Source organism: Theobroma cacao, chromosome 6 (genome assembly GCF_000208745.1).
Source record: "Theobroma cacao cultivar B97-61/B2 chromosome 6, Criollo_cocoa_genome_V2, whole genome shotgun sequence".
NCBI classification, from domain to species: Eukaryota; Viridiplantae; Streptophyta; class Magnoliopsida; order Malvales; family Malvaceae; genus Theobroma; species Theobroma cacao.
This window is the reverse complement of record NC_030855.1, coordinates 23296404-23310603: the sequence shown is the minus strand read 5'-3', so window position 1 is coordinate 23310603 and position 14200 is coordinate 23296404. Positions and strand designations below refer to the sequence as shown.

The 14200-nt window shown below is 34.7% G+C and overlaps 3 protein-coding genes and 1 non-coding gene across 11 annotated transcripts in view; 2 read left to right on the top strand and 2 right to left on the bottom strand.

Annotated features, from left to right (window-relative positions):
* Positions 139-2776, bottom strand: LOC18596744. 2 transcript variants are annotated; one of them, XM_007025402.2, is made up of 6 exons: positions 2645-2776; positions 1784-2464; positions 1545-1685; positions 888-1057; positions 614-794; positions 139-470 (listed from the first exon to the last, which is right to left on the bottom strand). In XM_007025402.2, the coding sequence occupies exons 2-6, from the start codon at positions 2438-2440 to the stop codon at positions 279-281; spliced, it is 1341 nt and encodes a 446-aa protein (XP_007025464.2). In that variant the 5' UTR covers positions 2441-2464; positions 2645-2776; the 3' UTR covers positions 139-278. The 2 variants fall into 2 exon arrangements, with proteins under 2 accessions (XP_007025464.2, XP_017978209.1); XM_018122720.1 differs by lacking the exon at positions 2645-2776 and having other exon boundaries at positions 1784-2510.
* On the bottom strand, positions 8263-9239 carry LOC18596743 (E3 ubiquitin-protein ligase ATL41). The gene has a single exon (XM_007025401.2). The coding sequence runs from the start codon at positions 9105-9107 to the stop codon at positions 8394-8396; it is 714 nt and encodes a 237-aa protein (XP_007025463.2). The 5' UTR covers positions 9108-9239; the 3' UTR covers positions 8263-8393.
* Positions 9942-10015, top strand: TRNAI-UAU. The gene has a single exon. It is a non-coding gene; the product is annotated as a tRNA-Ile (tRNA).
* Positions 10443-14200, top strand: part of LOC18596742 (protein IQ-DOMAIN 1) — a 6728-nt gene continuing 2970 nt past the window's right edge. Inside the window, exons 1-4 of one of the 7 annotated variants that reach the window (XM_018123934.1) lie at positions 10443-10887; positions 11427-11533; positions 11891-12052; positions 12945-13172. In XM_018123934.1, coding sequence (XP_017979423.1) covers positions 11465-11533; positions 11891-12052; positions 12945-13172 — 459 coding nt within the window. In that variant the 5' untranslated portion in view covers positions 10443-10887; positions 11427-11464. Of the gene's footprint in view, positions 10888-10956; positions 11038-11426; positions 11534-11890; positions 12053-12944; positions 13173-14200 lie in introns of those variants that run through there. The other 6 variants (XM_007025400.2, XM_007025399.2, XM_018123932.1 and 3 more) reach the window with 6 other exon arrangements.

Genomic DNA, 14200 nt, shown 5'->3' with positions numbered 1-14200 from the left:
TGTTTCGCTTTAATTAACTTTCACTTGATTGCTACATTTATTATTAACTTTTAATTTTGATTTTAAAAATAAAAGACTAAATGAATTTAGTAGAAAAAAAATATAATCAGAAGAAAAATGCTCCACCACATAAGGATCTTTCAATCATTAAAAGCCATATCTATTCTAAAAGATTAATATCCATAAAACAAGAAGTTCTAGCAGATAGGATATGCCCCTTAATCAAGATTTTTTGGGGGACTACATTCCTTAATTAAAGAGGCACATCATGCACCAATTTAGAGCTTTAAGGTAAGATCAATGAAATCTCCTGTTTTTTCACATTTCTCATTTTTGAAACTAGGTGTGGCTTCGGCTGCATCCCTTTGCTCTTCTGGTTGTAATAAGAAGGTAAAGAAACTCCTCTTGTGAACCGATCCCTCTGATCCTGATGACCTTTGGAATAACACATCAGAGCTTTCCTTCCTTTCCTGAAAGAGAAAAAGACAAGTAAAATGTAAACCACAACGAAAACCATGCAAGCAGAACACACTTTTTCAACTAGGGCCAGAAACGTAGCCAAGAATAGAAATCAAAGGAAAACAGATGCCTTTTAAAGTTTAAACATCTTTACTTGGAAAGGGTATTGTTTGAATTTGGAGAAGTCTGGTTCACAACATTTCTGAGTTGATGGCAAAGGAGTTGTTGGAGAGCCCAATGTGATCGGGGCACTGCCATTGCCAGAAGGGTTCCCTTGATCATTAACACAGCTTTTCACTTTTTTCAGCTCCAAAGGGCTAGTTGGCATTGGGTCTCTGATAAAGGGTGCAAAAGTCCAAAAAAGAATAAATATAAAAGCCAAAATTACTTAATATGTATGGATTAAAAATTCAGGCCAAGTGGCTAACCTGGATGCTGTTTCAAGATTGAACACACCATGGTTATTAGATGAAGACATTGAAGGACCAAGCCTGGGAATGTGAGGGTGGGAATGGGGAAGCTGATAGGGCAACGAAGGAGGAGCTGGCAGCCACTTGTCGACAGGGAAATTAGGCCTTGGCCGCTTGACGCCAATCACCTGATAATTACAAATAAGTAAATTTGAGATTAGGAAGGACTCCATACTCGCAGCTGCTCTACCTTCTCAAACAACAAAATAAATCATCAGATCGAAGCCTATATATAGAGTTTCAGGAAAAGAATCGAATTCCCGTGCAGTTACACTCGACTAAGTTCTAGTTTCAACTGTGTCTAATAGTATTAGACTATTACTTTTCTTGAGAACAAATGATAATATATTTAGCATGTGAAATGTAATTAGTTTAATTATTATCTTTTCTTACATTTGTAATGCCTCCTTAAAGAGATGCAAAAAGAACAGAATCCACATAGAAATGGGTGAAGAAAACAGCACAAAAACGTGAGTTACATGTATTTAACAGAAAAAGAAAAGGACAAAAAAACCTGTAGCAGATTTTCTGATTCATTGAAAAAATCAAGGAAATTATGGAGCACCATATGTTAAGACAAACATAAATAAAAATAAACGGTAAATTTGCACATGCCTTGTCTTCCTCTGGCAATATACATGTGTAGTTGAGACAAGATTTTTGGTTTGAAGGGGGCTCTACATGATGATACACCCCTGCAGATGATGATGGTGGGGTTGATGGAGACGATTCTGCTGACCGCGGAAAAAAATTCACCTGTTTGCATGCATGTAGGCCAATCTTCAAAAAGAGTACTAGAAATGATCACAAATTAAATATAAAAAGGAAAGAGACATTCGAAACTTTGTTTTTACCATTGAAGGATGGCAAGGGCTATGGGTCTTTTGCAACATGCGAGGGGGATTGTGACGATCAGATCCCTTTGAAACAAGTATAGGAAATGAAAAATCAGCATCCATTTTAGGAGCTTCCTCGCCTTTCCTTGTCTCAGTGGAGCCCCACGTTATTGGCAATAAGGTTTGTTCGGGCAGATATACACCTGATCCGCCAATATAGACTCCTTTACTACGACCATTACCACCCACACTTCCACCTCCTATCTGTAAACTACCCTCAAGATTATCATAGCCGTTACCATTAATGTTACCAGACAGGGCAGCCACTGGAGGAAGAGATGGAGTACCAGGAGCGTTGCCGAGATGATTATGATCAGGAAGAAAAGTAACGTTTCTCGGTAAAGGATTTGAGGAAGATACAAAAGAAGAATGAGGAGGAGGATAAGTATTGGGAAGTGATGGGAGTAAGGATGAAGAGATCCCTCCAATTATCTGTCCTGCACCATCTTTCTGCTCTTGTTCTCGCAATATCTTTTCTAGTTCTGCCACTCCAGGCCCTCTTTTGGGGATCCTTTGTTTCTTCGCCTTCCTTATACTAGAACTTGCGAAATCATGACGATCACCCACGCCACTGGCACTGGCAACCGCACGACCACCAACGCTGTTGCTGCACATCGTTCTCGTTTGATTCCCCTGTGTCTAATGCATTAAAAGGCCATAAATCTAAACACTTAAATAACAAATACGAAGCAAATGAAAATAGCAGAAAATCCCATTTTCAAGATCACATATCTAAAAGAAGAAACAAAAATCATTCAATAAAACCGGGCATGTAAGGAAATGAAATCTCAAAGGATGTGGAGAGTTGAAAGCGGCTACCTATGCGTAATGAAGAAGTAGCATTAAGGAAAGTCCGCCCATGTTTTAGCAGCTAATATGATCTTACAAAGAGAAGAAAAAGGAAAACAATGTCAAAGGAGAAAGATAAAGAAGTTTCCGAGATTTTCTGAGAAAAATGATTTGTTTGTCCGATCGAGAAAGAAAATAAATAACTAAAATAAAATTAAACCTAGCAATCATCGAAATCAATTCCCCTCAATTTAAAAGAACTTTTCTTTCCCTTTGTCAGTCTGAAACATGAAACTGTCCAAAAGACTTGCTGCTCGTCTTATTGTTCATGAAGTCCATAGGTGTCTCAAAATCCCTGAAAATCTTTGCCATTTCTATAGGCAGTTGTTGGGAGTCTTTAAATGCCAACTAGAGTAACACATATGCATGGAATTTAAGGAGTTTGTTATGGGCCCCACTGACAAATAAGACATTCACTACTTTTGGTTACGGAGGTAGACCCCACTTTTTTGCCAGGTGTTTGAAACCTGGAAACTAAGCCTTTGCTTCCAAGTGCACGGTATGTTTGCCTGCATGGAAAGTTCCCATACTGATTCAGCCATCGACCAAGTCTGTAAAGAGAAAAACAGGGATTTTGGGTTTCATATAGCACTCGAAATAATTCATACACTTCACCTTATTTCTCTACATTCGGTTTCTCAATCGTGACAAATTAATTGGATAACTATATTTGTAAATAGAGCAAAAATATGTTACTGGCTATACTAGTATACTATAAGATTTACGTCACCTACCATGAAGAATAACCACCATACAAACAACGAATTAAGGAAAGCTAGCCTCACTAATCATGGGAAAGATATGGGTAAATTGTGGTAATAAATGAAAGAGGGCAAGAAATTTCCAGGCTGGAAAACTTAATGAACAAGCATCTAGATGTTAAAAAAACAAAACCTAATTAATTAATTAATGTGAGCAAATAAAGAGTGAGGGAAGAAAAAGATGTGACAACTAGATTCAAACTTCACTGCCTTTTAAAAGCAAAATCTTTCTATGGGAAATCAATGTAAATTTAGTATGTTTGCCTAAGATCTTTTTTGTCGCTTTACTTGTTTTTTCTCATTAAATTTAAATGTGCAATAATAGGGGCAGGTTTGAAAATTTTGGCAAGTAACAAAAGTGTTGTTCACATGGGTTATGAGAGCATTATCTTATGTCATTATGAAGAGGATCTTCACACCATCATGAAGGTCTTTTAATTGAATGTGTGAGGTGCAGACAAGGCATAGTTGTAAGGTTTTGGGATTAACTAAATATAAGTTCCATTTACGAGTATTCTTTATTTTAAATGGGACTAATTGATTCAGTCTGAAGCGACGCATATTGATGCCTCCATCACCAAATTTCTTTGCATGGTTAATTTTGAAGCTAAAAGAAGGGTCAAAATCATCACATCCTAGAAAATGAGTGTATGACAACTAGCTATAACTAGTTGAAAACATTTAAATTTACCAATTCAATCAAAACTCAAATTGATTCATAGAGATTTAAGCATTCTTTTTCTAAGTTTTTTTTTTTTACTAAAAGAAAAGTAATTGCAATCAGATCTGCTATTAATTGATATCAAAAATTCATATCAAGGGATTTATACTAAAGATTTGCATTTGGTTGTGGAAAGCAGTTTAAAAAAAATGCCAAAAAAGATAACGAACATGGCTTTTTTTGAAAAGTATTGAACTTTTATTAATTAAATAGAGACTAGCTCAAAGGTCATAACTTGGCTTATTGAAAATACAAAAAACAAGTAACTCAAAAAAGCTAAAGAACAAAACTTAGGGATATCAAGTTCCATAGGCCAAATATCAAATTTCACCAAATTACTCAACTTTTGCAATAACCACACTTAAATTAAAAATTTGCAATAAATTCAAGTCTCCATTTACCTCTACTTTTGCCAATTGATTAACATCCATATTGGCTTTTCTGAAAATATGTGTGACCTTCCGGTTCACCATCTGTGCTTGAAGACACTCTAAGTGTAGTAGTCATTTCCTCAATCTACAAAGAGCTTTATTATGGATATTAGTCCATAACACTGCATTTGTAGAGTCACTTACAATCAATAATTTGCGAAGATTGAAAGACTGATTCCACTATGAGGCTGCAAAAATAAAAAATGTTTTTCTAATAGTTAGAATTTCAACTAAATTTGAATCGTAAATTCCAATTGACTTGTAAAACAAAGCTTTAATTCTACCATCAACATCTCTTAGCAATCCTCCAATGTTTGCTTTGCCTGTTTCACTAGGTGCAGCACCATCCACATTGACTTTCACAGAATCTATCAGAGGAGGTTCTCACGTAAAATTAGGTCGTGTAACTTTAATCATTTTCGATACCAACATATCAATTCCGACCATTTTACTTTTGCCCATCTTGCTACTCGCTCTCAACTTTACCAGCTTAAACACTTGCTATACATCCCAATTTTTACCTTAGAACACCATGTCGTTGCGGAATAACCAAAGTGACCAGATAATGGCAAAGAAAGCCATTCTCCGAACCCGTTTAGCTCCGTTTTGTAATTACATGGCATTCTAAGATAATAAAAAAGTCTCGAGCTCATTGTGACCAACCGACGAGATGCTCCATTCTTGACACCACAAGTTCCAAATCCGCCAAGATTCATAGCACGTGAAGAATAAATGCGCGACTTTTTCCTAGTCAAGCTTGCATAGCAAACAAATTTGGTAACAAAATGAAAAGTTACGTCTCTTCATATGAAAAGTTACGTCTCTTCATATAAAAAATTGTAACTATTGAAAAGACATATTAATTGAAAAGTTATGTCACATAATATGATTATTGGATTGTATGTGATTTTTTGTATGAAAGGTTATGTCTTTTGATAAAGTGATATTTGAAAAAACACCTTTGAATCCAAAAGTTGTGAGACAATTTAAAAACACCACTATTCAAAAGTTATGATATAAAAAATTATCTTTTTATATTGTTATTTAAAAATTATATCTTATGGTATTAATAGTTGTCTTTTTATAAGCTAATTATGAGAACAATATTTTTAGCCAAAGTTTATTTCTTATAACATGCAAATGTGTGTTTAAGACATAGAGCTACCTTAATAAAAAGGTTATGTCCTTAAAGAAAAGACATTTACAAATCTATGACTTGCTGGCAATCATTTTAATAGAACAATACAAATTAACAAGATAAGAGCAAACAAAGTGCTATGAACTGAATGAAAATTCAGAAAAAGGCATAAATTTGAGTTCCCACCGTTTACCAAAAAGTATCCAATTTCTTTATAATTTAATGGATTATAAGTATACAATTTTGTAGAACATATATTCTAAGGTTAAACAACTTTGTAATCCTCAAGTATCTCCAACGGTTTATTCTTGTAAGTGCAAGATGAAGTTAGATGTTGGTTTCATTGTATTCATAAAGCTAGTCGAATATTTCCTCTTTTGCAAACTAAGAAGTGGGGGCAAAATAAGTTCTAAAGATAATGTCATCAAAGGCATGCTTTGAAGTCAATTTTACTAATTCTCTTTGAATTTCATATAAACCTCATTTGCATCAACAATTTTTCACTTACTACACCTTATTCGGCTAGTTCACTCTCGACAACTACCTTACCCATTAACTTCCAAGCAAATGCTTCCGCTCTATGTGGTGTTAGACCCCCAAATGTGTTGCCAAATCCCATCCCTTTCATTCTCACCCTCAAGGACTACCGTACTTAAGGATTTTGATGAGTAAACCCCACTTGTAGTTCTTTTTTATATCACACCATCTTTGAATTTTTTACCCTATATATAATCCTTTAGTCTATTCAATAATTTGATCCATTCACTCATCTCTCACCCAAATAATTATCTTCTAAGTCTATTTTTCAATGCCATTGCCAATGAACATGGGTTTTGTTCAAAGTTATTCCTCCTTATGATAAGATATAGTTTATTTGATGATCATCAGCTGCATACTTGATTCCAAATTTCCAATGACTCTTCGAACTAGTATTTTGTGGTCTAGCAATGGCCTCCTTGGTGGTATAAGGAAAGTAATCTAGCTTGGCCTAGTGTGAATTTTTGTGCATGGAGCTTATCTCATTTGGCACTTGCATGATCAAGATTTCACTTGGCCTATCCGAGCTGCTAATAAGACATGTTTAATCATGCAAAAAGGTCCTGGTAAAATTAAGTGCAGGAAATTGATATAAGTTGGTCACCGGCCCGCTCAACGCTTGATGTCAGCTTGGACACTAGGCTGCAGGCGGTATATTTTGAGAGATACAAATGGTGATGGGGTGCCATTTTGACTATACTACTGGCTTAAACGTGGGCAATATACATGATGGGCTTCTTTGTGTTGAGAGCGGAGCTTTCCACAAATTACATTGAAGTGGAATTCTCTAATTTCCATTAATCAAAAGATAAATCATATATAGATCCTTATACACTGGTTTATTAATATTATTAGAGAGCTTTACTGTAAAAACATTTAAAGGCATGAAACTCTCGTATCCATAGTGAAGGGAATTAATATGCCAATTCATTGATTACTCACTTTGATGATGTCTTACTTAGATTGTGTATTTATTTAACATCCTCCGAATAATAAATTCAATCTTTGTTCTTTATTAATTAATAGAATAGGTGTTACTAGGTCTCCTATTAGTTTAACAATTTTTCCCTTTTATTTTATTTGCATAAAAAATAAATTAAAAAAATGACTATTAATAAAAACCCCCCATGCAGAATTAAAATATTATCACTTATCTTTTTATTTATTATATTAATTAATTTATTTTTTAAAAAATATATCCTAATAGAATATATGATAATCCTTTAACCTTATTTGAGAATTTTAAAAATTTAATGAACGGTGTTTAGGATAATAATTATAGACAAAGCAAATTTTATTGAAATTTGGATTATTTTGACTATAACATATTGAAATTCGGTTAGAACATGACTTTGTCAAAGAAAAAAAAATAGCATTAGCTTTGAATTTCTCTGTCAAAGATATAGTAATTTATTATTATTATTAGATTAAAAATTGGTTGTTGAATTATTGACTTTGTCGGTCCATATATAAGAACATGAACCATTAAAACGTGTAGTGCGTGTGTATACAAATAAAATCAAAAGAAAAAGAAACAATTAAAGTATAAGCCCCTTGTCCACATTCAGCACAAATTAAAGTGTTCATCATATTTTAAGATTCGCAGCCTTAATTTGTCGATGCATGCACCAATTAATTATCAAGATAAATCTTTTTGTCTTGGAATTAATCAAGCTAAATAAATTACTTCGTTTCTTATATAATATTGTTAAGAATGAGCAGGTGGTTCAAACAAAAATATTATACCACTGCCGTAGCATTTTAAATATATATATATATATATTTTTTACGAGAATTTTAATATCACAAACTCAATTTTGTAAAAATTATGACGTAATTTTGACATAATTCAACTATACAAAAAAAGTATTATTATTATTATTGCACTGGATTCACAAAAAATATTTACAAAACTAATGCCTAGATTTTTCATACCTTATTGCTGCATACACTCTTTGCACACGACGTAATTCTAAAATCTAATATAAAAAAGTACTAAATAACAAAATTAATCCCTCAAAATACTGATGATGAGTGCAAATTACATAGTTAAATATAGAATTAATAATTAAATACCAAAAAAAAAACACAGACAATATTTTCAAGAAAAATTATAAAATGATTTTTCCGATCATTGCCTCTCTAAATCTTGAGTGCCAACTTCATCTCCACAACTATGAGTAATCCTACTTGACGATCGATCCCTACCAAGCATCCTTCTAAAGGAACCAAATCGTGACCCTGATGATGATGACGATGATGGTTCACCTTCCTTTTCCACTTGGGCCGCACCATGGAACGCGTTTTCCTCTACAGGGGGTGCCGTGGGTTGCACCCTGGTGCCCGACTCCATGTCCTCCGGCTGGACCGTTGGCTCAGCCACGGTGCGACATATGGGGCAAGTTGTGTGTGAGCCAAGCCACGTATCTATACACTCCACATGAAACATGTGCTTACAATTTGGTAAAAGCCTGACTGTCGACTCGTCCGTGATGGTTCCCAAGCAAACCGAGCACTCTGTGGGCTCATCATGATCATCGATCTGGCTAGTGGCTGTTAGCTTGTAAGTGAACGTCGGCAACGAGGCTATGACCAAAGGGTCGAGCCCTGATGACTTGGGTGGCTCGTTGTTAGCACTAATTTCATCAATCGGTGTAACTTGAGTTCTCTGGGAATAAATAAGGGCTGCACGGCGTCTCCTTTCTTGGCGTCTCAAAAGATACCTTGCATATATATGGAGCAAGATTATGAGCATGACAACTCCAAGTAAAGAGGCGATTGCAGCGAGCATGATCTTGCGGCTGACAGCAAATTTTCTACCCTCGTCATCGTCTTCCCGACCCATAGTGTGGCTTTCTCTGCAATGGAGGGTGCGGTGTTTAACTCAATATATATCTCTTATTTTGCTCTGAAAAAAAGAACCTTCCTCTATTTTTTGCATTGCTAATGTGAAATGTGAGAAAAGTTTGCTCGTGGGGTTTATAATAATAAACTTTTTAGGAGAGCAGGTACTTTAAAAGCTAGCTAGCCTTCGTTTTCCTGTCATGAGTTTGACTTTAAAAGTACTGCTAACATTGTTTACCAATTCGTGTTCCTTAATTACTTGTCCAATTTAATTCTGATAGCAGCTTATTAGTGCGTTAGCGGATGAATAAAGAAAGCCCAACGAATGGTGTATGATAAGTAGAAGTCAGGTTCGAAAGTCTACCGCATGCATCAAAATTTTCCAAGGATTTGGTGCAAAATCTTCAACCGAAGGGTAACGCCGCATGTTTTACGTAACGTGTTACGAACGACATGTTGACATTGCTTTCCATATGCTGACTAAAATATTAGACAATTAACTCAAAAGGGTGACCATTACTTTCCATGGTCAATGTCTAATTTGAGCTACAAATTTCCTTTCTCCCCCAATGACTTTGCTCTGTTTTTAGTTTTAATTTCGATACATGTTTTGATGCAACATACATTCTATATATTGGACTGTTATATCTTTTAATTTGTTAACCTTATCATACAAGGTTAATTAACAACCTTTTAATTCTTATCTTTTGCAGTAATTTCGAGGAAAAAAACTAAATTTGACAAAAATAACAAAACCCAATCTAACAAATTTTGCCAAAATCGAATTTAAGTATTTTTATTTATAGTGATATAAGTCTATTTTTAAAAATAAAGGGGTCCCGTAGCTCAGTTGGTTAGAGCGTTGGTCTTATGAGCCGAAGGTCGCGAGTTCGAGCCTCGCCGGGACCATTTAATTATTGTTTTATATTCCCATCAAGGATTAAAAATCTGATCATAATCCCATCAACGATATTTAAACCACGTTTACTGGTTCAAAATCTGATCATAATCCCAAGAAACAAACGGTCAAGATTCCACAAATGATCCAGCTGTGAGTAAACTACCCAACCCGCCATCAGTACCCAAGACCGAAACAACAATCACACGGAAAAACATCCATTTTGCTCCAATCTTCCAACCCAAAACAGTTGAATAATAACCACTTGAACAATTCTAAAATTCACTTTCCAAAATAATGAACCATACAAATAAATCCGCAGAAATAAAGTGTGGGAGGAATTAATGAATCGTAGATAGGCAGCCTATCGCCATCAAAAGCATGTCATTGTTTGTTGTCCTGTCTTCGTTGTTAGCCCATCTTCCCTGTGTTGAATTTTCTTCAAAAAAGCAAAAAAAAAGTCTAACTAAAAAATCAAAACCAACCAACACCCACTAAGACAAAGTCCCCCAGCTCTTCAGATCAGTTGTTGAGGCCCTTGATTGATGAGAGAGATATCAAAATTATATTTTTAATACCATGATTGCCCTTTTTCTTTTCTGTTAGACCAGCTTTTTATTCTTTGGGAGACCAAAACAAAAAATAAACAGAAGACATATAAATAAAGAAAGAGAGATGTGAAGCTGGTAATGGGCCATGGCAATCCACATTCCACACCCACCCTTTTATTATTCTTTGCTTTGATTTTCAGGCTTTCCTTCTTCTTTACTGCAACTCGTACTGTTGTTGTCACCATCTTTCCCTTTTTTTGCCATCCCAAAATCTTTGCTTTCAGTGCCCCCCTTCCTCCAAAGGTATCTCCTTTTTTGGGACAGCGTTGTTGGTATGTCATATGTAACCCATACCTTCGGTTTGGTTTCTCATTGTTTCTGGTTTTGCTTGCTTTCATAAGGGACAATAAAATGTCATTTTGGGGATACCCATGGTCAGGAGGGGATGGCTAGGATCTGGGTTCTGGATGTCATTGGTGTTAGTAAGTGAATTTGCATGGAGTCAAAGTTAGAAACTAATTTTTCTTCTAAAAATCAAATCTTTGGTTGATGATACTATGGGGTGTATGTTGTTGCTGTTGAATTTATGAACTTCTCACAATACTGTCTTGTTTCTGTTAGTGGATAGGTGGGTTGACTTTGATAGTTGCCTAATTGTCCATTTGGTGAAAAGCTTGGTGATTGAGTTTAGGCACTGTTAGTTACTTTCCGTTAATAAATGTTTCAACTTTCAAATCAAATCATGTTCATAGCATAGAAAATCTGAACTTTAAAACGTTATGGCATGTTCTTCTACTAAACTGAATTATTTGTGTTCCAATTTCTGTCTGCTGTCGTTTCTGATTACATTTGCATTGGAAAATACCGTTAGGTTGATGCTAAGTTCGATACAGATACTTACCATCAGCAATGGGTTCTGGAAATTTGTTGAAGACAATAATAAAGAAAGTGAAAAATGACAGCCCAAAGCAAGTGAAGGTATACCAGCTTCTAAAAGGTTTTACTTAACAATCATAAGACTCTCTCTGTTTTCCGCTTATAAATGAATCTGAGTTTGCTTCTCAAATAATTAATTTGCAATTTGAATCTTTTGGGTTAATGTTATCCTTCATACAAACCTTTTGGAAGTTTAAACTTACTTACCATTGGAAAGATATTTTTGAAGCTTTTAATTACTTTTATCTCTTATGAACACCAAGCTCATATTCAGCCATAAGTGTCACTTTACCGCTTAATACCATTTGCTATATAGGAAAAAGTGGCAAGCACTTTATCATTCATTTGATCTATTAGAGGTAACCTTGGCCTTGTATTGGTCTCATCTGTTTGGCGCAGGGATCTTCAGCTTCTACAAAATCCAATGGCTTCAAATGGAAGAAACACCAGCGTAAGTCATCCACTAAAACAAGTTTTACTAGTGGAAATGCCAACACCCTTGGCATGCCAATTGAGGATTTAGCAGCAATTCGGATTCAAACTGCGTTCCGGGCCTATAGGGTATGTTGATTTGCAAGTTCTATAAATTAACATCATAATACGTAGCATACCTGCCCATCTGTATGCATGTATCCCTTTTCTTGCATTGGTGGTTGTGCCTCACCGACGTTCCTCTCCGAGCAATCAACAAACTCTTCCGGTTGTAATTGTTCCCTATCATTGTTAGATAATAGCAAGTTGGTGTGTCTTGGATATGTAAGGTTTTGCTGAAAAGAATTCCTGTCCTTTAGGTGCAATTATTGTCAATGTTTTGTTTATGAGTGTGGGTAGTTGGCATTCCTCTGTAGATGATCATATTATACTATTAAAAATGCATGTTTGACCTCGTTTATCATCATACTAGAGTTCATAAACCTGACAAAAGATGGTTTGCACACTATGGAGGTATTTGGTCTTAGCATCATGCCAACAAGAATCTTCTTGCTTCCTGTTTTCGTTTCCCCATAAAGTCTTGTTGTCAGATTCAACCTGATTTTCCTTATTTACTTTTGGTGAAAGAACATTCTAGAATTTCAATGCTGTAGCTCCAGCATGTTTAACTGGATTCTACGTGTTATTGCATCCCTTGCAGCTAATTGAATCACCAAGTTGGAATGACTGGTGAAGTGACCTTCCTTAGTCTTTCCAAAAAGAACCAATGGCAATCATTTAAGTGCATTTGTGCAAATCTTTCTAACAGAGGCACCTGGTATTTGATAATTAATTGATGTCATGATCATGTTTCTAAGTATCTCCCCTGCTTCTGAATTCTGTTATATGTTGATACTCAAAGTGTGGCTTTGTTTCCCCTCTTTCCATTTTTAATCCACTTGCAGGTATCTTATATTTATTATATATATGTTCACCATAGTTTTGGTAGAATGATTTAACAATTTCTTTTCTCATAATTCAGGCTAGGAAGAGTTTACGTCGATTGAAAGGTACAGTAAGATTACAGGCTAAAACCCAAACTTATTCCATAGAAAAGCAAGCTACAACAACATTAAATTATCTTCATTCATGGAGCAACATACAGGCTCAGATAAGAGCTCGTCGACTCTGTATGGTAACAGAAGGGCATCTTAGACAGAAGAAAATAGCAAATCAGCTGAAGCTTGAGGCAAAACTACATGACCTAGAGGTTAGATCAACAGCCCTGGCTCATGAGAACCTGCATGGACTAAGATCTTGACAGCATGCTTTGTTAAGGCTATTCATCTTAAACATGCGAATTCATCTATGATTGCAATTTTAACTGTCTTACTACCATGGACAATTAGCATCACCTTATTTTGCATGGGATCATGTTTACATTTAATCATCAGTATAATTTAAGAGCTTGCCAGGATTTGAGTGGGAGAAGGCTTGATGTCTGGATATCGGTAGGAATGGTTATCTAGCATGCATATTCTAGCATATCATGTATGGTAGTTTCTGTTCAGCCCAAGTTACGTGTCCATTTTCTGAATGAATCTCTTGTTATAATTTCTTATACTAAATCACAACTAAGCACCGTATTTATAGATCAGAAGACGACTATTGAGGTTTGAACTATGATGGCCTAGAATCCTGACTGCAGTGATCAAGTAATCTATCTTTTGGAATCCTATTCAGTTGTTGCTTATTATTGTTATTATTATTATTATTTTGCATCATATTCTTGTGCTCTGTGTTCACATTTGGGGCCATTTTGTCTTTAATTAGCTTTCCTGATATTAATTTTGCTTTAAAAGTAACTCGTAGTATAGAGACTGCAATTCATATATATTGCAAACTCATTGATGCTGCTGAGTCAAAATGGTATGAGCAGTCCTTTATAGCACGTTTGGTTCGCGGAATAGACATGAATGGAATAGAATAACTATTACGGGGGAATAGAATAAAAATATCATTTATTATATATATGATTATTTATTTTATCTTATTTTTTAAATATTAATATTTTGTTTATAATCTAATTATTAATATTATAAAATATTAATATTTTATTTATAATTTAAATGTTATTATGATTATTTATTTTTAAATTATCTTATTTTTAAACATTAATAATGTATAATTTATTTAAAATATTAAAATTGATAGTTTAAATATTCATATTTTATTTATACTTTAATCATTAATATTAAATGTTATTATGATTATTTATTTTTATTTTATTTTATTTTT